The sequence below is a fragment of the Stenella coeruleoalba genome (assembly GCF_951394435.1).
Source record: "Stenella coeruleoalba genome assembly, chromosome: 2".
In the NCBI taxonomy this organism is placed as follows: domain Eukaryota; kingdom Metazoa; phylum Chordata; class Mammalia; order Artiodactyla; family Delphinidae; genus Stenella; species Stenella coeruleoalba.
Genome location: NC_137147.1, coordinates 108,695,940 through 108,720,437, shown reverse-complemented (window position 1 = coordinate 108,720,437; position 24,498 = coordinate 108,695,940). Strand labels below are relative to the sequence as shown.

The window sequence follows — 24,498 nt, the reverse complement described above, 5'->3', positions numbered from 1 at the left end:
CATGTGGGATCCTCCCGGACCAGGGCGCGAACCCGTGTCCCCTGCATCGGCAGGCGGACTCTCAACCACTGCGCCACCAAGGAAGCCCCAATGCCTATATTTTTAATGTGGAAAATGTCCACAATATATTTGTAAGTAGGAAGAGTATGCAAAATATTATTACAATATAATTATATATATATACACACATATATATACACACACACACAAAATGAAAGCAGGGTTTATCTTTTTTGAGTTATTTTATTTATAGCTTTGATTCGTCCATTTTATAATAATTATATATACCTTTTATTACTTTTTAAAATTATTTTTTATTGTAAAATAATATATAATACTTGGCTGAGAAAAAAGCAAATACTACAAAAGAACCATAAAGTAAATGTAAACCAGTCATGCATCCTGGTAACAACAATTATTAGGTTTGGTGTATACTTTTCCACATTTTTTCTAAGAATATATACATTTATTCCCCTTTCACAAGAAATAAAATTTTCTTTTATAATTAGAAAGTCTGCTATTTTCATTTTGAAAAAGCAAATAATTCAGAAAGACTAATAGAAATAAGATTATAAAACAAAACCAGTCAAGACATACTGTAAAGAATATTCAAAGATATTAAAATAGACTATTAAAGAATTATAAGAAATCATATTAGATAAAATGATATATTAAAAAACAGTTTGAGGAAAAATAAATCACTTCAGCTAGAAGGTTATCTCTCCAGGAGGACTGGGTGACAGCCAGAGTAGCTATTGGGAATCCAAGAACCCATAGCCCCACCTCTCCTCGACATTAAAGGGAGGGACCTTCAGATAGAGGAACCTTTAGACCTTCAAGCTACATTCCACAGAGGCTGCTAGATGCCTTGGGATTATCTTGGGGGGGGGGGGGGTAGAGATGCCCCTAACCAAAGCTTCAGCCTGGCCCTGGTTTTTTTCTTTTGGGGGGGCGAGGGGGGTTGTTGTTGTTTTACCTTGGGCAATAATAGCAAGTACAAATCTGATTCCTGGCGTTCCCAGCTCAAAAACTTCAAAAGCCCTTTCACTAGTTCCTGAATCAAGCCCTCACAAACCGTGTTTTGATGAAGGGTTCCTTCCCCGCTCCCTGGGCTTCTCGCTCCTCCCCCTCGGTCCTCCAACCCCACTACCCCTCTAGCAGTGCTCTCACAGGACGGGAGCTGACATGTACTGTATTTCTGTCTACACTGTACATTTCCTGGGTAGAGCCCTGTGCTGTCTTATACCCTGTTGTATGAACAGGTTCAGCTCCAACCCACACTCCATCCCTACCTGCAAACTACACCTCCTGATCTCCGTAAACAGGTCTTCAATAGCCAGGTGGTCTGAAGTGTCTAATTGCCTAAGTGTCTGTGTATCTTTTTTTTTTTAACATCTTTATTGGGGTATAATTGCTTTACAATGGTGTGTTAGTTTCTGCTTTATAACAAAGTGAATCAGTCATACATAAACATGTCTGTGTATCTTAAGAAACGTTTCTTTTCTGGGTCTCAGTTTCCTTATCTCTAAAATGACGTGTTAGAACACCGATTATATTTAAACATGTTGGTTGGGAGCTGGGATGCTTTGAAGGCGGAGGGACTGTACGTTTTTTGTATGCCCCCTCCGCGCCTAGCCTCCCAAAACAGGCACACAGCAAACATTCCATAAAAGCTTGTTGAATTGATACCAATAAGCTTGTGGCTTCTACCCAGTAATAGAAGACCAAGTCAGCTAGCTGGGTTTGCGTTCTCAAGAGGTTCACAGTTTAGTGTAGGAGGCTAAGACAATAACTCGTTCATTTAACAAATATTTTTTTCAACGTCAGTGTGTACACAGGTGGAAAAGGTGAGGCAAGAGTGATCATTCCGGGCTCCAGACGAGGTTGCGACATTGATTGATTCGGAGCGGCGACCTTCTGACCTTTTCATTGGTTGTCGCGAACCCTCCCTTCTATCACCCAACCAATCCCGGAAGCGTGCTGGAAGCCTCACAGGCCGCGGGCAGCCAATCAAAAGTGCCGAGGGTTGCGGCAGCTGGGGTGCTGACGCCGATTTCAGTTCAGCGAAAAATGACGCGGTCCAGACAGTCCAGTGGCTGGGGGTGCAGGGAGACCAGGCTCCGGCGAGCCGAGCTCTCCGGGCGCTGACCGCCGGCGGTCATGGAGGACGAGCAACCCGACAGCTTGGAGGGCTGGGTGCCGGTCCGCGAGGACCTCTTCGCCGAGCCCGAGCGGCACCAGCTGCGCTTCCTCGTGGCCTGGAACGACGTGGAGGGCAAGTTCGCTGTGACTTGTCACGACCGCACGGCGCAGCGGCGGCGGCGTAAGGGGAGCCAGCCCGGGCCCGAGCTGGTGTCCGAGCCCGTGTCTGAGGCCGCCGCGCCCCCGCCCAGCTGGGCAGGCCTGCTCTCGGCCGCCGGGCTCCGCGGCGCGCACCAGCAGCTGGCGGCGCTGTGGCCGCCGCTGGAGCGCTGCTTCCCGCGGCTGCCGCCGGAACTGGACGCGGGCGGTGGCGGGGCCTGGGGCCTGGGGCTCGGGCTGTGGACGCTGGTATGGCCGGCGCGCACGGACCTCGGCGAGGCGGCGCTGCAGGAGCTGTGCGGGCAGCTGGAGCGCTACCTGGGCCAGGCGGCCGACGCCTGCGGCGGCGCCGCGGTGCGCGACGCGCTCTTCCCCGCCGAGGGATGCGCGGCCGACTGCGAGAGCCTGCGCGAGTTCCGGGAGCGGGTCCTGCGCGCGCGGCGGGACGAGGCGGGGGCGCGGCTGCGCCAGGTACGCGCCCGCCGGGCCGTCGCCCGGTCCTTCTGCCTCTCGGTTGAGCCTCGGGCCCTTTTCCAGGTTGGGACGAGTGCGAGAGGGGGGTCCTTCCGCAGACCAGCGCGGGGAAGGAGCAGGTTAACAGCGTGATGCGCGGAAGGGCTAGCAGCCTCGCAGGTGCTCTTCACCTGTCGGGGAGCATCAAGGGGAATTCCGCGGAAGCCCCGTGGGGCCTATAGCGAGAGGACTAAGTTAAATCAAAGTTTAATCGCAGTTAGGAGCCAGGGTAGGCCCTTAAACCTTTCCCCTGAAGATGCTGGTGGAGCTGGCTGTTTTGACAGGAAGTGCCAGAGAATACTGAAAGCAAAACTAGAAATATCCCATCCGTGTAGGAAATGACAACACAGACTGAAGGTAAACACTGACAGGTTCTGTGTATGAGGGAAGACCGATAATGGAGACAAAATGTTTTAGAGGATGAAGGTGCTTCTAGGACACAGGTTTTTTAGGTGATAAAGACTCGGTCAAGTGGACAGCCGACAGGATGTGAGCTGTCTTCATCAGTGTGGAACAGCAGCAACGTGAGTGCAATTTTAAGCTTGAAAGAGGTAATTAGCGAGATGGAACAATTCATTTTTTGAGTGGTAAGCTTACAGAACTGAAGGGGATTCACAAATTCACCAAAGGGTTTAAGAGAAAAATATGGCTGATATATCCACAACCAGCTGACTCTCCTGAGTCAAGATTTAGTGCTCTATCCCACACCCTGACATGCCTCTTGCTCGCCTTTTTCTCATTATACGCTGTACTTAATCTGAATGATTTTTCTCTGCCTTCATTTGAGGAGGGGGAGGTGTAAGAGAACAATCCAGCCACATTTCAAAATCTTAATTATATCCTCTCAAGCTAAATATAGAATGAACTTTTTTTTTTTTTTTTTTTTTTTTTTGCGGTACGCGGGCCTCTCACTGTTGTGGCCTCTCACTGTTGTGGCCTCTCTCGTTGCGGAGCGCAGGCTCCGGATGCGCAGCCTCAGCGGCCATGGCTCACGGGCCTATCCGCTCCCGGCATGTGGGATCCTCCCGGACCGGGGCACGAACCCGTGTTCCCTGCATCGGCAGGCGGACTCTCAACCACTGCGCCACCAGGGAAGCCCCTAATTTCACTTTTAATGTGAGGAAACCACAGAGCAGTTTCAGGCCAGTCAATTTTATCTTTTTTAAATTTATTTTTGACTGTGTTGGGTCTTTGTTGCTGCACGCGGGCTTTCTCTAGTTACCGCCAGCCGGGGCCGCTCTTTGCAGCGGTGCGAGGGCTTCTCACTGCAGTGGCCTCTCGTTGCAGAGCACAGGCTCTAGGGGCCCAGGCTTCAGGAGTTGTGGCTTGCGGGCTCTAGAGCACAGGCTCAGTAGTTGTGGCACACGGGCTTGGTTGCTCCGTGGCATGTGGGATCTTCCAGGACCAGGGCTCGAACCTGTGTCCCCTGCATTGGCAGGCAGATTCTTACCACCAGGGAAGCCCAACTTTATCATTTTGAATCAGACAGTCTTTTATTTTTTAGACACCAGTTTCTGACAGAAGTGGTTTTTCCTTAAACTAACATATGTTACTATTGTAAAAGTTATACGTTACCCAAGTTGAAGTTCATTCAGAGGTACTATGGCACCAGTATAGTTCATACTGTTAGGCTAGCTGTTGACACTTGTGTGGTTCACCTGTTTACGTGTAACAGGTGGGCAGAGGAGGGCTTAAATATAAAATATACTGCATCCATGGAAGTGTATGTGATCATCTTAATACTCAGCTCATATTTAGAACAGGAAAGCAATTGATTCTAGAATTAGACCAGTTGCCAATATTGCTAGTGTATATAAAGTGAAGCTGAATGGTTTGAATTCTGAATAGTCTAAGCAATAAGACTGAAAAGTATCAGTTGTCTTAAGTTTACTTTTTTGTGTGTTTTAATATTTTTCAGGGAAACTTTTTTTAATCCTATTATTATCACCTGGATAAAATGTCAGCTGAACATAGATCACTTTATCCTTAAGTGGAGGGAAGGAAATAGAAGAATTTAAGGTTATTGACTGGGGAAAAAAAGTCTATACTATTACTTGATTTTATTTCTCTTCTCCTGGGGGGTAAGGTAATTTCTTACCAAATGAGTTTATCTAGATTATAAATGCTCAGTTTATTTTCTGTCCTGCCTCAGAAGAAGCACTCTGCAGAGGCTAGAGCCACATTTGTTATGCTAACTGAATCTGCTGGGGGTTTGGTGGCAATATTAACCTGGGGGAATTAAGAGAGTTGGCATGCTGGAGAAGTACTTGGAGGCATTTCTGTGTCCTTATGAGCTTTTAAAAAAGGAGTACATCCTCACAAAACCTTTATGGTCGGAAAAGTGATGAAATATATCCTCAGTCTACCCCCTATTTGATGCCTTTTTCTGGTCCTTTTCTCTGAGTACTTAGAGGAAACATAGTTAAGATAAAATTTTCAACTCTGCATCCTCCTCCACCTCCCACTTATTATTATAAAAGTCCCCAGGGCTTCCCTGGTAAGTCCCCAGTTACTAAACAGTCTTCAAAAGCACAGTGCTGAATGATTGATTATAGTAATAATAATCTACTGTGGATATACCATGATTTATTTAACCATTCTTATTGGGCACTTTGGTTGGAGAACAATAGCATTTTCATGTTTAATCAGTATTTTTTTTTTTTTTTTTTTGCGGTACGCGGGCCTCTCACTGCTGTGGCCTCTCCTGTTGTGGAGCACAGGCTCTGGACGCGCAGGCTCAGTGGCCATGGCTCACGGGCCCAGCCGCTCCGCGGCATGTGGGATCCTCCGGACCGGGACACGAACCCACGTCCCCTGCATCGGCAGGCGGACTCTCAACCACTGCGCCACCAGGGAAGCCCTTAATCAGTATTTTAAATTGACGCATTAAAGTTTAGAACATTCAGGTTTCTTTAGCTTTGTTGGTTTGGTATGATCTTATAAATACTGTCCACACGTGAGCTTTATTTACATTTTGCCTTCTAGGTGCTTCAAGGGCATGAAAAAGCCAACACCATGGTAGCATTAATGAAAGTGTATCGAGAGGAAGATGAAGCATACCAGGAATTAGTTACTGCTGCAACCATGTTCTTCCAGTATTTACTGCAGCCATTCAGGGATATGCGAGAACTTGCAACTTCATGTAAGCTTGCTATTTTGGTACGTTTTCTTTATATTTTTACTTTATGAGATTTATTCTTTATCGTATACTATTTCTTCAGTTGCATTTAAGATTCAATCTGTGTTTCCACTTCGGGTTTACTCTATATTTAGTTATATTGTAGATATATTGAATTTATTATTTTTTAAATTGATTTCAGATGAAGACATTTTACATCGGTCGTCTTAATACATTAAGATTTCTGCAGATTTTCAAGGGTTACGCACTTTCTTTGCTGATGACTTTTTTTTTTAATTTTAATTTTTTGGCTGCATTGGGTCTTCATTGCTGCACGCAGGCTTTCTGTAGTTGCAGCGAGCGGGGGCTACTCTTCATTGCGGTGTGCGGGCTTCTTATTGCGATGGCTTCTCTTATTGCGGAGCACCGGCTGTAGGCACGCGGCCTTCAGTAGTTGTGGCGCATGGGCTCAGTAGTTGTGGCTCGTGAGCTCTAGAGTGCAGGCTCAGTAGTTGTGGCGCATGGGCTTGGTTGCTCCGTGGCATGTGGGATCTTCCTGGACCAGGGATCGAACCTGTGTCCCCTGCACTTGGCAGGTGGATTCTTAACCACTGTGCCACCAGGGAAGTGATGACTTGTTTTTGATGTGTTGCTTATTTACTTTAGCTTATTTTCAGCCTCTAAGGACACATGCAGACTTCTGAGAAATAGGATGAAAATTTAAATAGCAAGGCCCTGGATTGTAATTCAGTAAATTAAACTTTAGTAAATGCTGTCATTCCTCTTATTTCATTGAGCCATGGAACACTAGTTAGAATAAGCATTATCATTCCAGTGTTATAAATGAATCTGGAACCAAGGTGGGTGGGGAGGTTCAGTAGCTTTCTCTGGTTCTAAACCAGCTGGAATCAGAAGACAGCAGAGATCTCTTGATCTCTGCCCCCTGCACTGGGCCATCCTTCCACACATGCACTCATGGCCACTGCCGGGCTACCATAAAAATGGTATCATGTTTAGATGAAACTCATGCCAGCCTAACCTGTGGAGAAAGTTGTTCTGTTCATTATTTTGCAAATCTATTATTTGGATTGTCTTTACTTCCTGTATATATTTTTTCTTTCTCTAAATAACAGCTGTACTGAGATATAATTCACAGACCATATAATTCACCTATTTAAAGTGTACAATTCAGTGGTTTTTAGTATATTCAGAGTTTGCAACCACCAGCACTAATTCCAGAACATTTTCATCTCCCTGAAAAGAAACTCCATATGCATTCCCCATTCCCCCCCAACTCCAGGCAACCACCCATCTGCTTTCTGCCTCTAAATCTCCCTGTTCTTGACATTTCATATCGTATGGAATGATTTGTGTCTGGCTCCTTTCATGTAGCATCAGGTTTTCAAGTTCCATCCATGTTGTAGTGTGTATTAGAACTTCATTTTTTTCATTGCCAAATAATGTTCATTATATGCACATAGCACATTTACATATCCATTTAGCAATTGATGGACATTTGTAACTTTCCACTTTTGGGCTATTATGAATGTTGCTATGAATATTTGTGTACAGGTTTCTATGTGGACATATGTATTCATTTTTCTTGGATATATGGATATGCTGGACCCTACAGTAACTCTGTTTAACCTTTTGAAGAACTGCCAGACTATTTTCCATAAATGCACCATTTTACACTCCTACCAGCAGTAAATGAGGGTTCCGATTTGACCACATCATCGTCAACACTTGTTATTGTCTGTCTTTTTGATTATAACCATCCTAGTAGATGTGAAGTGGTATCTCATTGTGGTTTTAATTTACATTTCCCTGATGGCTAACCTGGGTATATTTCTTATGTCACTAAATTATGCTTGGTAGAAGAATTGGATACTAGATGACGTAGTATATGTCACGATCATTCATGTTTTAGGTTACTGTATTACTTTTGCCCTTCAGAAAAGAATCTCACTATTGAAAAGCTTCCTGCCATATCCCTAAAAGAAACCACGGCAACAGCTAACACTTGAGTGTCATGTACCAGGCTTTTGCTGAGTGCTTAACAATACAGATCTCATTCAAACAATCGAGCATCATTATTAATAGAGAAACATAACTTGACAGCATTCCCTTACAGAAAAAGTTATTTGAGTAATACAAAGTAAAAGTAGGGTTTTTTCCCTTTATACTTCAGAGTATCCCTTTGTCATCCAAAGGATGCACCACTTAGAGCCTTATTCATACTCAGTAAGGAACTGATGAATGAGTGAAGTTTAATTGACTATGTAGTAGTAATAAAAGTAGCTGAAATAATCCGTGTGACCAATTTCCTTTCGATTTCCTAATGGCTCTACGTTACTATTCCCTTTTACGAATACAACTTTCCCTTCTTTCTATAGAAGTCCTTGGATGAGGATGGTCTGGGTCCTAAAAGGATAGTTGCCCTGCAGAAGGAAGCCCAAGAATGGACCAGACGGGCTGAAGAAGCTATAGTCTCGATTCAAGATATTACAGTGAATTATTTTGAAAAAACAGTAGAAGCATTAGCAGGTAATAATTTAAAATGCTATACTAAGATACATGTAATTTTCATTTTATTCGGAGAACATTTGAGTGCCTCTTAAGCACCAGGTTCTGTATTTTTTAGGTACTGGGGATTCAATATAAGGAAAAGCGTAAACAGCCACTGTACAGTCAGGTGAAGGGAGAAAAACCTTAATTATATTAATTATATATTCATTCAAACACATGGAAAATGGCATTGGCAACAAGCCACATGAAGAAGAGAAACATGGGGCTCTGAGAGCTTAGGAGAGAGAAATTAGGCCCAATCAGAGTGGCCAATGAAGGCCTCTGAGAAGTGGCACTTGCCCTGATATCTGAAGGGTGAATGGAAGTGGAGAAAGCAAAACAGTGAGGGAAGAGTGTTCCAGGCAGGGGTAGCATTTGCAAAGGCCCTCTGGTTTTTGGGAGCTTGACAAGTCTGAGGAACTTGGGAAGTATGCCAAGTGTGAGGAAGCCATGGGCTGGAGCACAGTCCAGGCACACCTCATGTCATAGCTCACTTCACTGCACCGCACTTTACTGCACTTCACAGATGTTACGTTTGTACAGATTGAAGGTCTGTGACAGTCCTGCACTGAGCAAGTCTGTTGTAAAATAGCAAGTGCTGTTTTCCCAACAGCAGTTGCTCACTTCATGTCTCTGTCACGTTTTGGTAATTCTCCTAATATCTCAAACTTTTTCATTATTATTATATTTTTTATGGTGATCTGTGATTAGTGATCTTTGATGTTATTATTCCAAAAAGATTACAACTCACTGAAGGCTTAGATGATGGTTAGCATATTTTAGTAATAAAGTATTTTTAAATTAAGGTATGTATGTGATCTCAGATGGCCTCAGCCTGCAGCAGCTTGACGCAGGATTTCGGTTCCCCGGCCAGAGATTGAGATCAGGCCGTGGCAGTGAGGACGCTGAATCCTAGCCACAAGACCACCAGGGACCAGTGGCCAGTGACAAAGCCCTGGCCTTGTCAGCTGTGTAGAAATGAATTTCCACATAGAGACAGAAAGTAGTGAAGCAAGTAAAGTGTTTATTAGAAGGAAAAAGAGGACAGTGACTGTGGATAGACACACGGGTGGGCTCAGAGAGAGTCGCACCCTCGTGGTAGTCTGAATCACTTTTAGGGGGCATTTCTTCCTTTGACCAATCATCTTGCTTTGCCTGGTTCTGAGTCTGTATTTGGTATATCTCAGGATCCTCCCGTGTGTGTGCGCATCTCTTAGCCAAGATGGATTCTAGAGGCCTAGGGTAGGTTGACATCACTTACTGTGAGGTGGCGCCCCCTCCCTTTTTGACCTCTAAGGAGCCTTTCTGTGCATGTGTAGTCAGGAAGTTCTCCTTGACTTTGAGAATGAGGAATATGTGGTCTTTTATCTCTTATCTGGTAAGGGCCCAGACTCCTCCATCATCCTGCTTTTTTTTCAAAAAATTTTTTAATTTTTGGCTGCGTTGGGCCTTTGTTGCTATGCACGGGCTTTCTCTAGTTGCAGCGAACGGGGGCTACTCTTAGTTGTGGTGCACAGGCTTCTCATTGCAGTGGCTTCTCTTGTTGCGGAGCATGGGCTCTAGGCATGTGGGCTTCAGTAGTTGTGGCACACGGGTTTAGTAGTTGTGGCGCACGGGCTTAGTTGCTCCGTGGCATGTGGGATCTTCTTGGACCAGGAATCGAACCCGTGTCCCCTGCATTGGCAGGTGGATTCTTAACCACTGTGCCACCAGGGAAGTCCCCATTATCCTGCTTTTATGGAGTTTCTGCTATTACAGAGTTTCTGTCCACAGGGGAGAAACTGTGTAGTCTGGGGCCCGTCTATCTCCTGCCTCAAGTATACATTGTTTTTTTAGACATAATGCTACTGTACACTTAATAAACCACAGTACAGTGTAAACATAACTTTTATACGCAATGGGAAACCAAGAAATTCATGTGAATCACTTTATTGTGATATTCGCTTTATTGTGGTGGTCTGGAACTGAACCTGCATTATCTCTGAGGTATGCCTGAATGGAGAATGTGGTATGAGATAATGCCAGCAAGACAGGCAGGGATGAGACCATATGATCTTGTGGGCTGGGTGAAGGACTTTGATCTTAAATCATTGTTGATAGTAGACCCAAATAGCAACAACTTATTGTCTGTCAGTTTGTTGAACTATAGTACATTTATAAAATGGAATGCCATGTAGCAGTAAGCATGATTCTCTATAACTATTTTTATGAATAGCAAGAGTTCCCTGATATATTAAGTGAAATAAAAAAGATATAAAGCAGAATGATGATCCTGTGGGGGGGGTTTTTGTTTGTTTGTTTTGGTCAAACTATATCTTCCTGTCTGTCTAGCTAAACATAGAAATAGTCTAGAAGTATATGCACCAAAATATAAAAATATAAGAAGCAATTGCTTTAACTAAGTGAGATTCATGATTTATTATTTTCTTTTTTTAAATGAAGTTATCTAAAATTTTATACCAATAACCATGCATTATTTTTATGACAATAAAAATTCACTAAAATCCAAGAATTTTTCTTTTAAAAGGGATGTTTTGCAGGTAACATGGGAGGCAATAAACAAAGAATTAGTTCAGGATAAATTTTTCTGTTTTTAATGAGTTGTAATTATGTTTTATTTTATTAATTACAATACAACAGGAATGCAGAAACAAATGGCACAGGATGAGAAGAGATTTGGCCAGGCTGCCTGGGCCACAGCAACTCCCAGGTTAGAAAAACTCAAGCTGATGTTAGCTCGGGAGACTCTGCAACTCATGAGAGCCAAAGAGTTGTGTTTCAGTCACAAAAGAGCTGAAATTCAGGGAAAGGTGAGACAAAGATAAGTGAAACTTTCTTTTAAAAATATACTTTTATTTTAGGTAGAATCTTTCTTTCCAGGCATTGTGAAAGAGCTTCCTTTCTTTGCTTATTCCAACACCATCTTCCAGTAGATAAGAATTTGCAGACTGTGGAAGGTTGGCCGTGAAGTTTCCCTTTGGTCAAAATGTTTGTGAAATATTTTTTTTTTAATTGTTTATTTATTTATTTGTTTTTGGCTTTGTTGGGTCTTCATTGGTGCGTGCAGGCTTTTTCTAGTGGTGGTGAGCGGGGGCTACTCTTCCTTGCGGTGCGCTGGCTTCTCATTGCGGTGGCTTCTCTTGTTGCGGAGCACAAGCTCTAGGCATGTGGGCTCAGTAGTTGTGGCTCACAGGCTCTAGAGCGCAGGCTCAGTAGTTGTGGGGCATCGGCTTATGCTCCACGGCATGTGGGATCTTCCTGGACCAGGGATCGAGCCTGTGTCCCCTGCACTGGCAGGCGTATTCTTAACCACTGCGCCACCAAGGAGGTCCCTGTTTGTGAAATATTATATTGTAGGATTCACTTGACGATAACATCAAACTCAGTACTGATGTAGTACTTTAAAATCAATCAAGTACTCAGTAGTTTAAAATCAATCAAGCCGTGTTTTCAGCACAATTTTAGAATAATCAAAGAGGTGCTTTATCCTAGAAGCATAGTCACTTAATTTTTTTCCTGTAACATTATGACTTTAAAGCAGAAAACATTTGTAAATACCTCATTGCCGTTTATTTTTCTCAAAACCTAAATGTTTTCATATATTTCAGGGATGAGATAAAGTATTTGTGACAAACATTGAAGAAGGCATTTTTATCCCATTAAATGAAATGGAAAAGTGTTTCTTCTCTATTTGCTTTTTTTATATTTGATATTGAGCAAGGAATAGAAAATAACTTGAATGCTTGTAAAGTTTGCCTTTAATGTACTAATTATTTTAACTTGCTCTTATTTTTTTTCATGAAAACAAGATAGAAGATCTTCCAGAACAAGAAAAAAAAATAAATGTTGTAGACGAATTAGAAATACAATATTATGAAGTTCAGTTAGAACTATACGAGGTTAAATTTGAGATATTAAAATATGAAGAAATACTGCTTGTTACACAGTTGGACTCTATTAAAAGACTTATAAAAGGTAAAACATATATTTAAATGTATATATGCTTAAATTACACATTCAAGGAAATATAGATCATATTATCAATTATTGTATATTGTCTAATATATCTGAAATTTTCTAACAAAGTTTCCCTTTAGTACTTTATTATTCAAATAATATATTCATTGGTAAACACACAGCAAAACAAAGGGAAACTATTATTACCCCAGTTAAATCGTTTAGAGATACTTAGGCTCTATAGCTTTGTAGCCTTTTTTGTATGCTGATGTTTATAAATCTTTCAATTTCTTAAACCAGAACTATGTATCCTGTTCAGTAACCTCTTTTTCACTTAATACATAATAATCATTCTTCCATTTCAGTAAGTAATAAAACCATCAAAAATTTTAATGGCTGCATAGTATTCCATTGTATAGACATGCAGGGATTTCCAGTTTTTCACTGTTGTGAACAGCATTGTAGTGAAGAACCTTCCTTTACACATGTCTTTGTGTATACAACAGATTATTTCCTTGGAATAAATTTCTAAAGATGGAATCAGGTCAAGGACAATGCATGTTTTACATTTTGACACATACTTGTTAAAAAAAAACTACAAGAATCATTTGATATGCATTTTTTTGCACCTCTATTATTTTCTAAATTTCTAAATTTCATTCTACATAATGGCCCTCTAGACAGGTTGTACAAAATGATGCTCCCATCAGCTGATTATAAAATAGCTTTTTCCCCATACTTATTCATTTAAATTCTCACCTACTTGAGAGCAAAAAATGGCATCTTCTAATTTTCATTTATTTAATCACAAGTGATGTTGAACGCAATTTTGTATGTTTACTGGCCATTTGTATTTCATTTATTCATGGCCTATTCATGGCCTTTGACCATTTTTCTTTGGAACATTCCCTTTCTATATTAGAGATGTTATTCTATTATCTGTCATATGTTGCAAATAATTTCTCTGTCATTTGCTTTTTCTTGCCTTGTAGGAATATTTAATTATTATGAAGTCACCTCTATCAGTCTTCTGCTTTGGTGTTATACCTCCTTATCCCAAAATTATATCAGTATTTACTTATGTTTTATTTCAGTATTCTTATGATTTTGTTTTTAAAAACATTTGGCTCTTTAATCCAGGTGAAATTTATTTTGATGTGGGGTAGGAATCTAACTTTTCCCCCCAAATTGTTAGCAGTCCCAATCACTAGTTTTTAAAAACATTTTCCCCTGTTGCTTTGCTTTGAGTTTTACCTGTCTCAAATCCAGAATTATCATATTTGTTTTGATCTATTTATGAATTGTTATTTTCTTTCACTGATTTGTGAGTGGCTTCTGGTGCCAGTACCATGCTGTTTCTATTATTGTACCTTGGAGGTACATTTTAGTATCAGGTAAAGCAAGTACTTCCCTCATTACTCTACTTTTCCAAAAATTTTCTGACTTCTCTCACTCCTTTATTCTTCCAGATGAACTTTAGAATCATTTTGGCAAGTTCAAAACAAAAAAACCCCAAAAACTCGGAATTTTTATTGGGATTGCACTTAACATTAGAGATAATTTGGGGAGAATTGTCATCTTTTCAATTTTGAATCTTCCCATCCAAGAACATGGTATGTCTCTCCATTTACTTAAGTCTTTTTTTCCCTAAAGTTCCTCCAAGTTTAGTTATTTTCTTCATATAGATCCTGAACATTTAATTTAATCCTAGATATTCAAAAAACTTTACAGTAGCTTCACGTTATAAGCATTTTACATATTTAGGAAAAACTTCTATTAGAAAAAAGTTAATCTGGAAGGATGCATGCCAAACTGTCCATGTTTTCCTCTGGGAATAAGATGCCAAAGAGTTGGTGAAGGAAGAGGGAAATTTCACTTTTTATTTTGTGTACTTCTGTAGGGCTTGAATTTGTTACAGTTAGCATGTATTTTTAAAAAAATCAATATGTAATTAAGATTAAATATCATTAAGGCACCTTAATGATATACTGCTGGTGGAATGTAAGTTGCCTTTCTGGAGGAGGGTGATTTGACAAGAGTCATCAAGAGCCTTAAATATTCATCTGCTAAGGAAGTAATAAAAAATGTACACAAAGATTTATATTCAGATGTTCATCACAGTGAAATTGATAATAATAGAACACTGGAATATTCTAACAACAGAGAGTGCTTAAATTTGAGAATACTGTGTTGCCATTAAAATTATATTTCCATCACATGGAAAAGTTTCTCTAAGAATTCTGTTTATTGATATGTGTAGCTATATAAGTTGTGTGTGTGTGTATGTGTGTACACATATACATAAATGTTAATCATAATTACAAGGATATTTAACTTTCCTTACATTAGAAAAAGTATGCATTATTTTTAATAATAAGACATATTTTTAAGAAATCATTAATATGTTTCTAGATAAACAGGATGAAGTTATCTATTATGATCCATGTGAAAATCCAGAGGAACTTAAAGTCATGGATCATGTAATGGGGCTGCAGGATGATAAGAATCTGGAGGTGAAGGAACTCAGCCGGCAGTGCCAGCAGCTGGAATCTAAACGGGGCAGGATCTGTGCCAGAAGAGCCCGTCTCAGGAACAGAAAGGTAGGAGTGCCCAGGGCAGCTTTCTTTTCTTACCCCTTCTAAGGGTTTCTTCTTTTATGAAAGATAAAGAGGTATTGAAAATAAGGCTTTTTATCAATGATTAATTTTGTGTGTGTTTATGTAGCTATCAGTGGATACAATTAAAATACATTTAAAATGTTTTTCTTAAGATTCTTTTTCCTTTTGGATTTAAGCTTTTGCCATCATCTTTAGATTTTAATTAAGTCTTTCAACAACTATTTATTGAATGCCTATTACTTACACAGGTATTTTAAAAACCACAATAGGTAGAAACTTCTAATCAGCTATAATAAATGCTAAAATTAATTTTATTGTGAACTGTTGATTATAAAATATCAGTCAGATAATATTCAGCTCATTTCAATCCTTATATGCGGTGAGTGATTTTTTTCTTAATTTTTAAACACTCCGTGATTACATAAAAAGGTAACATACTAAGAATGGCTAAGCATAATTGAGATGTAGTTCTTAATATAATTTTTCAGGTATTGTAGGTTGGATGTGTTACGTAGGTATATTTGGAGATATCACTTAGAACATTATGGGGAAATGTGTTTAAAATAATTGCATTGAAACAGATCCTTAGGACACATCCCACTTAGGAATGTGGGACTGCCTGTATGTCCTCTCATTTCCACTTGTTTGGAGGATTTGCTTTTCCATCTCTCAAAGCACTAAATCCCAGCCGTGGCCCTCCTACCAGGAAGGAGGGATTCCCATAAGCAGCCCACTGCCCCGTATCACGTGACCGAGGAGAAGGCAGAAGCAATGAGCCACACCATAACTCCTATTAATAAATGCTTTATACTGCAGCCCCAATGCAGTGCTTTTTTCTTTTAACCTTTTATGCTATAGCCCATGGTAATATTAAAAACCATGTGGCGTTCAATTTATAACCAAGTGAAAAACAGATCTATGAAATTATATTATTCCCCCAGGATCAATGCAAAGAAAATCATCGACTCAGATTGCAGCAGGCTGAAGAAAGCATAAAATATTTTCATCAGCATCATAGCGTTCAGAGGGTGAGTGGTTGAAGAAAAATGTTTTATATTTGCATAACATGACACACGGGCTTAAGTTTGTGCAAAGTGGAGCTCCGCTGCCCCGTCAGCCTTGATCGTGAGGGGACAGCGCTGTCTGGCCCTGCAGCGTGGGGGGCAGATGTGGGGGCCAGAGGAGGCAATAAGGTCAGGTGACAGTCCCTCTCTTTCTCAGAACTTCTGAGAAGTTTACAAGTATGTGTTTGTTTAAATACAGAAAAGAGACCAGAAAAAAGAGGAGGAGCAAAAGAAAAAAGAATGGATAAACCAAGAGCGCCAAAAAACACTCCAACGATTGAGAGCATTTAAAGAGGTGAGTTCTAGAAATAATCACTTCGCCTGCATCGTCTGGAGAAATAAATGAAGATCACCCATCCTAGGAGAAAAGTATAAAGTATTAGGAACAGAAATTTGGGACATAAAATGTTTCCCAAATGCCATTATTTGTAGTCTATAAATAAAAATCAAAAATATTAGAAATATCATGATGTTTTTGACCTTGCCGCACACTAGGGTTCCTGCTCTGCCCCCTGACCAGGTGGTGTGACTCTCACCATGGTGTCAGCTGGCAGGGAAAACTGAAAATAGTTAAATTGCCCTTAGATTTAGCTGTTTCCTCATTTGTAATAAAGAAGTCTTTAAAATTTGGTCAAGGAAACATTGTGATGTAAGTATAATTTTGCGCCCTATTAAAAGTGAATAGGTTTTAAAAAAAAAAGTAAATACTTACTTTAAAGTAACATTAAATTCGTTGAATGTAGAACATAAACCTGTTCTCATCACACACCTGCAACACACACCTTCATAATGACCCAAAAGAGAATACCACCCACTCCCAGACATAATTCTGGGATGAGGTACTGAAGGTGCACTGTGTGATACCAACAAGATACCTTTCCCCTTGGGCATCCATACATTTGTTCTCTATTTCTGCTTTGTCTGTGTCTCTATTTCTGCTTTGCAAATAAAGTCAACTGTGCCATTTGTCTAGATTTCACATATATGCGTTCATCAGAACTTCTTTAATTCACATTTTTAAATTATAAAATTTGCTCTAAACATAAAAATTAGAGAAACATCCATAATTCCTGTTTTAACTGTCACTTTGAGGTCCACCCTGCTGGTATTTTTCATACCTCTGTTTTTTACCTGGTTATACATTTAACACCAGATCATCTGCATTTTTTAAGGATGTTTTGGACTTTGCACTACTTATGATTTTTCATGGCTGCCTAATACTTTAAATTCACCATAATTTTTTCCAGCTATCGTTGATACTAAGTTTCTGATTTTTCATACTAAAGATATGATGAATGTTTTCATCTGTATATATACTTTCATATCTTTATTACAGAGAAAGTATTCTATGAAAGGATATAAATGCTTATTCCTTAATAGATTTAGTAGCAAGGGTGGCGGTACACGGTGAGAAGGAGCCTCTCTGTGAATTAGAATAATCCACGCACAGAAATGCTTCAGTGTTCACTTACAGAAAGCTTCAGCATTTTGACGGTTTGCGTCTGTAGCAAGTTTCTCACGGCAGTTTTTCATTTTCAGAGATGTCCAGGTCGCTCTGTCCTAAAGAGCTCTCGCTCGCACCCTGCGGCTGCACACCTGCCGAGTGGACCTCCCCGGCAGACGTCCCCGCCGACTTCTCAGATGACGGCGGTGATCCATCCGTCCTCTAGGAAAACCAGAAGCGCTCCCTTAGCCGAAGTTAGTAACGTGAGAACCCCTGAGCATGAAGACTGTGCTAGAAACATCCCTGTTCAGACTTTTGTTCCAGTTGGTGCCCATACACACTGCAGATCAAGTGAGGAGTTGTCACTGCCGCCACCTCCGCCACCGCCACCACCTCCGCCACCGCCCCCACCACCACCACCGCCCCTCCCTGCTCCGCCCTTTTCTTCTCAATCTGCAAATCATCGGAATTTACACTTCAGGACTTCAGCGAAAGATGATCAGCCACTTCCTCTAGTGTGTGAATCGCCCGCTGAGAGCCCGTGTGGTTCCTCAGACAGTCTTAGCTGCCCAGGTAATCTGCCGAAGTGTCCCTGCTCACCAGGGGTGGTTAGGTGGTTGGAGCGTTCTAGCTTTAGGAGCCTTCATCTTCAAATCAAAATCTTTTTTAGAACTCTCTACAATCTTAAAATATTTCAGTATTTTTTTGCCTTGTCACTCTTTTATTACAAAGTTAGCATAGCCTAAATCTGAGTTTGATAAATGCGGCGGGAAATCTTTCTAAAATGAAGCGGTCAGAAAAATAGTAGACCACTTTTTTGCATTTGCAAGTATAGCACAGTGAATACACTTGACTATTTCTGTCTAATGAGGGCTATCGTTCTGCTCGTTATTCTAATTATGATTTAGACATTGACGATGGAGGAGACGGGCTGAAATCTGCCCAGACTCAGAGCCCACCGCTCTGGAGTGTGTTTGTGTCTGTGTTTAAATTCTACCAAAATGCTGTGTACATTTGTTTTACAGATTATGCCTGAGTACCTATGCCTAGAGCATACAAGGGGACTGTGCTAGGTGATGTGAATTATACAAACAGAACAGTTCCAAACTGTGGTTCTGGTTAATGCGGATTCTGGTTATTCTGAGTTCAAGGTTTCTTTGCACCTGGAGCCGGGTACAAAGGAAAATGTGCACGCTCTTAGGTAGAGACCGGAGGCCCATTTCCATGGGGTCTGTGGCAACATCGTGTAAATGAAAGCGAGAGCTCACGTGCCTGGGCCTAGACGAGAGATGGGACGTGGCAGGGCTTTGTGGGGGGGAGCGCTGTTTCCGGCCTGGTGTAGCCCACAGTGTAGGAAGCCCTGATCAGCTCACACACGCTGCCTCAGTTCACTGGAAAGAATAATAAAATGCCCTCGATGGTGAAACTTTGTCTTATTACTCCTAGAAGGGAAATGTAATAACAAGTTATAGGTTAAAATCCAAAGTGTCTTGTTAGCCACGGCATGGCCTTTCAATTCTGAACTAGAAATGACTGTTCACCTTGAAGTCTCATGTAGAAGGTCCCTAGATGAGTGGCTACAGTCATGCCCCAGTCTCCAGCAGGTGGTAAAAGATTTTACCCCCGCAGGGGTCTCAAGGTGCCAGAGTGAAAAATAGCTTCTCGTCACCAAGGCCTTGAAACTCTGATCTAATCTGTGTTTTGACAGCATTTCACACCCTCAAAAGTAGAGCACGTAAGTTACGTCAGGGTAATGTAGGTGGAATTAAACACACTATATACAGAGAAATGTGCCAGTGCCACCCACTCTGGGTTCATTGAGCTACTGATTAAAGTTTTGCTTTAAGCCTTTTCATGTGTAGAAACCTACTCGCCTCATTATCACAGCACGAGTCATCACTGACTAATATCCGAGACTGAAGTTGGAGAAATACAGTGGGGTACGTTAAAAAAAATTCTTAAGTGGGAAGGGAAATGGAGGAGATACAATTTTAGAGCTGTCAATGCACATTGGGTTGGATTACTTTAATACCCCAGGAATTCATAACTATCTTCAGGGTTACACAAAAGGATGATAACACCTGTGTCTTGAGAAACAGAAGGTATGTTGACTTTTGACTGTGCCTGGGAGTTGCTATGGATTTGAAGAAGTACTGGAAAATAAGTGGTCAAGGTAAAATATCAGCAATTAGACTATCCTGGATTCAGAAAGGGAGCTGACGGTCGACCTCTCTAGCAGATAATCGAAGCATTTGTTTAATGGAATGATGATGATTTGTTTACGTCGTCGCATTAACTGATGGGTGACGTAACCCTGTTAACGAGTACAAAAATGTCTCGGCATCTCAGGGAGAAAGGGTATGATTTCGTGACTCCTTGCTCTGTTTACTCAATTTCAGGGTCGATGGATGAAGTGCTGGCCTCCTTAAGGCATGACAGGGCCCCTCTCCAGAAGGCGCAAGCGCCCACTTTGTCCCCTCCCCGTGCCTCAGTCAATGAGCACATTCTGGCTGCCATAAGGCAAGGGGTCAAACTGAAGAAAGTTCACCCTGACCTTGGCCCGAGCCCCAGCAATAAACCCACCAGCGACCTGGAGAGGAGCATCAAGGCGGCGCTCCAGAGAATCAAGAGAGTATCTGCTGACTCGGAGGAGGACGATCGTGATGAGCAGAACCCCGGCGAGTGGGACCGTTAGCCTCTTTGCCAAGGCCCAAGGCTCGTTCTGGAAAAGCATGTGCATGGGGTGCTGGTAGACTGGCCACATAACACCCCGAAAGATCAGCAGGGCTGGGTGTGTGACGTTGCAGCTTTATTTAACGCTGCAGCTCCTAAAGTCAGGGAAGGAAGGAGAGACGTGGTGCCTTTCACGCATCTAAGAATGCACGGTGAGCACTGCTGGCATAAGAAAATGGTAGTTATTGTTCACCACGGATAATCTAGAATCATTCCCTTATTCTGAAAAACGTTTACACTGCTATGGTAAACAGCACTACTGACCGTTCCTCCCGAGTGTGTGTAGTGGTTTCCTGGGATTGAAAGGTTTGAATGTGAACATTATCTTAACAATAATCCGAATAAGTTGCTTATAAGCAGGAATTATTTTAAAGGAAATGTATTTCATGTATCAGGCAGTATATAAACTCATAATAAAGAACTATTTATAATGCATCAGTGTCACTCATGAGGAAATGAAACGTAATATCTTAACACAGCCATCCCTCCCTTGGCTGGGTTTAGCTGAAATCTTACTGAAAACATTAAACGGGACTTCCCTGGTGGCACAGCAGTTAAGAATCCGCCTGCCAACGCAGGGGACACGGGTTCGAGCCCTGGGCCAGGAAGATCCCACATGCCACGGAGCAACTAAGCCCGTGCATCACAACTACTGAGCCTGCGCTCTAGAGCCCACGAACCACAACTACTGAAGCCCGCGCACCCTAGGGCCTGCGTGCCACAATTAACTGAGCCCGTGAGCTGCAACTACTGAAGCCCGCGCGTCTAGAGCCCGTGCTCTGCAACAAGACGAGCCACTGCAGTGAGAAGCCCGCGCACCGCAACGAACAGTAGCCCCTGCTCGCCTGAACTAGAGAAAGCCCTCGCGCAGCAACGAAGACCCAACTCAACCAAAAACAACAACAACAAAATCCCCAAAACGTTAAACATTTATTTAAGCAACTACTAAGGGTGGAGGAAGAGTGTTGTCTCCCTCAGGCACTCATGCTGGAATCATTTCTCCTCCTTGCTCTGTGTTAAAATTAGGAAAGGGGAAGAGACCCATACAAGGCACTCTCCTCATTTCTCAAATTGTCCAAAGCATCCCCACTAATGTCATCACCCTCACTCTTGCCATGGCAATCCTGGGTTACAAAGAACAAGATGAATCGACCCTCCTTTTCCAAAGAAAAGTTATAGACCAAAACCCTTCCTACTTAGAGTTTCTTCTTAGCTAACTCCAAGGGGCCTCAGCTGGCATAGCTGGGAGGGGTCTGGGTCCTTCAGCAGCTGCAGCCTGGACCTCCGTGCATGGCTGGAGATCCTTCAGTGTGGCCACTGCCAGGTCACCCGTGGCTCCGTCAGGTGTCCTACTTTCCCTGACCTGAAGTGATGCAGACCCAGCTCCAGCTCCTGTACACGAAGGTGCCTCACTCTGCTCCCGGGGCCCAGGCCTTGGTGCCCTGACCCGGCATTAACCTCTGTTCCCACTGTTCCCTTTCCTTTTGGCAGGTTCCCGGTGTGTGTGTGTGGGGGGGAGGGGGGCGATGCTGCAGCACGGGGGACAGTCCCTGCTGGCTACTTGCCGGGCCTCAGTCGCAAATCCCAGCGGCAGGCCAAGTGGCAGCCTCCCAGGCCTCTTTCTCCACCATAGACAGGCCAAGCTCAGCACAAAAAAGTTTCTCTAGAAAGAATCTGGTATTTTTAAAAATGGCAACATCAGAGCTCTGCTGGACTTTCTTATGCTTATTATGCAATTTGGTATTTTTATTTTAATTCTTGTAATTTCAGTATTTTGAGACACCAGTGAGCTTACTCAGACTTGGATAATTCTCAGAATTTGCTTTCTAAGGCCTGCCAAAGATGAGAAGACTCAAAAAAAAAAAAAAGATCCTTTTCCAGAGAGTTCTCCAATTGAAACCCCTCGCCCAACTGTCTTAACGTGCACACAAACTTCTCTGGAATCCTCTCTCCCTCATTTCTCCATTTCCCCCCTTCTTCCAGCCAAGGCTTAAGTCCAGACTCTGGCCTCAGCGGATCCAGGCCGAGGGGAGGGTCAAGTATTGTCTGCTGTTGTCCAGCTTCAAACCTGTGCAGTCCACCCGCTAAAGTGCCGTCAATCCATCCCCACCTCCCCCCTCGACGTCCTGCTCCACTCTCCAGCCTGCCCCTCAGAAACCTGGCTGCTGCCCCTCCGCCCCTTCCCCACCACAGGTTTTACTCCAGCAATACCAAGCAGGCTGCCCTCCAATGGCCCTGCTCTCCTAAGCCTCAGCGCCCGGGGCATCCCAGCCCTCTGCCACCCGTCCGGCAAATCCACACCCACTTCTCAGTCTCAACTCCATCGCGTCCTCCTCTCCAAAGTCTTCCCGGGCCCGCCCCCACTCTAGGACCACTGCCCCTTGTCCTGGACACCAGTCACAACGCCTCCCCCAACCCACAGCCCTGGCTACAAGGGCAGCCCACTTTGGCCACGTTTTAGAGCCTGAGTTGGGCCCTCTGGCTAAAGCTGACGCTAGGACAGCCAATCCATAACTGGAAGCCTCCTATGGCTTGTCCCGGAGTGAAAAACCATGAGCCGGGCTGCTCAGACTGACTGACTCATTTGTTCATTCGTTCCCTCTCCCGCATTTGAATTGGGGAATCAAGCAGGTAGTAGCAGGAGCCAGAATCAAGAGGTTTTTGATGAATGACCACCCGTCATGTGAAACCATGTAGCCGAGTGAATTTATACAGTAAGTCCCCTACATACGAACCTTTAAGTTGCAAACTTTCAAAGATGGGAACATGCGTTCGCAGGTCCAATCATGTAAGTTAGTTCACGCGTCTGGCGTACATTTTCATGCGCATGCATCTACTACAAGTGGTTGTGCTTTTGTGTACTTTACCGTACAGTACTATTTGTGTGTGTGTTTGTTTTTTATGTATTATTTGTGTGAAAAGTATTATAAACCCATTACAGTACGGTACAATATAGCCGATTGTGTTAGTTGGGTACCTAGGCTAACTTTGCCGGACTTAACGAACAAATTGGTCTTAGGAACGCACTCTCGGAATGGAACTCGTTTGCATGTCGGGGACTCACTGTACAGCAGAGTTTCTCAACTCTTAGATATGTAAACTCGTGGGAGGAGCGTATCGGGTTTCTATTGCTGCCAGAACTACCTACCACAATTATAGGGGCTTAAAACAACACAAATTTATTATCTTACCGTTCCATAGGTCCGAAGTCCTACATGGGTCTCACTGGGCTAGTATCAAGGTGTCAGCAAGGCTGTGTTCCTTTTTGAAGCTCTAGGGGAGAAGCTAGAAGCTTTTCCAGTTTCTAGAGGCTGCCTGCATTCCTTGACTTGTGGCCCCTTCATTGATCTTCAAAGCCAGCAACATGGTATCTCTTTGACTCTTCTTCCATCACCATCTCTTTCTGACCCCAGCCAGGAAAGGTCCTCTGCTTTTAAGAACTCCTGTGATTAGATTGGGCCCCCCCCACCGCAGATAATCCAGGATACTCTCCCCATCTGAAGGTCCATCTGCAAGGTCCCTTCGCGCAGGTAAGGTAACACATTCATAGGTTCTGGGGATTAGGATGTGGACCTCTTGGGGAGCCATCATCTTGTTGTCTAGCACAAGGAGCTTCTAGAATGCATACTGCAAGGCCTGGCCTGCAAAAATGCTAATCCAGGAGGTTTTTCTGGGAAACCCAAGATAGCTCTGAAGCAGCTGGTCTGCAGACCATCCTTAGAAAAACACGAATATATACAAGTCAGACAGGAAATGAGGGGGCTGTGAAAGGGAAGAGTGAGGCAGGCATACTTAGAGTCATTGCAGGTTCCTTCCAAGACGAAAAGCCTTGGAGCTGGATGTCTCACAAAGTCTTCAGAGTGGCCCAGGGTCACCCCAGCTCTGGAGAAGCAGGATGTACCCTGACTCCTGTTCTTGAACACCTGTGAGAGCCCTGCTGGAGGGGGAGTCTCACAAATCCTCGATCAGCTGAGTTCCATTTGCACCTGCAATGTATCACCTCACGGCTCCACTGGAACGTAATAGATTTGCGGAAAATATCTGTGTCTTTTCACCTTTGTGTTCCCAGGGCCTGGGGCATAAAGGTGCTGAAGAAATATTTGTTACATGAATACACGAATTAATGATTTAAGAGCTGTACGTGCGTAGGGAGCGTGGGAGGGAGATGCAAGAGGGAGGAGA

The 24,498-nt window shown here is 42.8% G+C and overlaps 1 protein-coding gene and 1 long non-coding RNA gene across 2 annotated transcripts; one reads left to right on the top strand and one right to left on the bottom strand.

Moving 5' to 3' along the window:
• Positions 1 to 1,997: 1,997 nt before the first annotated feature.
• On the top strand, positions 1,998 to 20,730 carry WHAMM (WASP homolog associated with actin, golgi membranes and microtubules). Its single transcript, XM_079915150.1, has 10 exons — positions 1,998 to 2,772; positions 5,800 to 5,973; positions 8,329 to 8,479; positions 11,141 to 11,310; positions 12,310 to 12,475; positions 14,870 to 15,057; positions 16,017 to 16,103; positions 16,339 to 16,434; positions 17,679 to 18,156; positions 19,983 to 20,730. Exons 1-10 carry the CDS (start codon positions 2,161 to 2,163, stop codon positions 20,276 to 20,278), a joined length of 2,418 nt encoding a protein of 805 aa, XP_079771276.1. The 5' UTR covers positions 1,998 to 2,160; the 3' UTR covers positions 20,279 to 20,730.
• Positions 18,915 to 23,738, bottom strand: LOC307183116. The gene is made up of 3 exons (XR_013827363.1): positions 23,508 to 23,738; positions 20,167 to 20,305; positions 18,915 to 18,974 (listed from the first exon to the last, which is right to left on the bottom strand). It is a non-coding gene; the product is annotated as an uncharacterized lncRNA (long non-coding RNA).
• Positions 23,739 to 24,498: the final 760 nt, after the last annotated feature.

Coding starts and splice junctions, on each gene's coding strand:
- WHAMM (XM_079915150.1), top strand. CDS start 2,161: ATGGAGGACGAGCAACCCGACAGCTTGGAGGGCTGGGTGCCGGTCCGC. Junction 8,480..11,140: donor AACAGTAGAAGCATTAGCAG/GTAATAATTTAA, acceptor ACAATACAACAG/GAATGCAGAAACAAATGGCA. Junction 16,104..16,338: donor AGCATCATAGCGTTCAGAGG/GTGAGTGGTTGA, acceptor GTTTAAATACAG/AAAAGAGACCAGAAAAAAGA.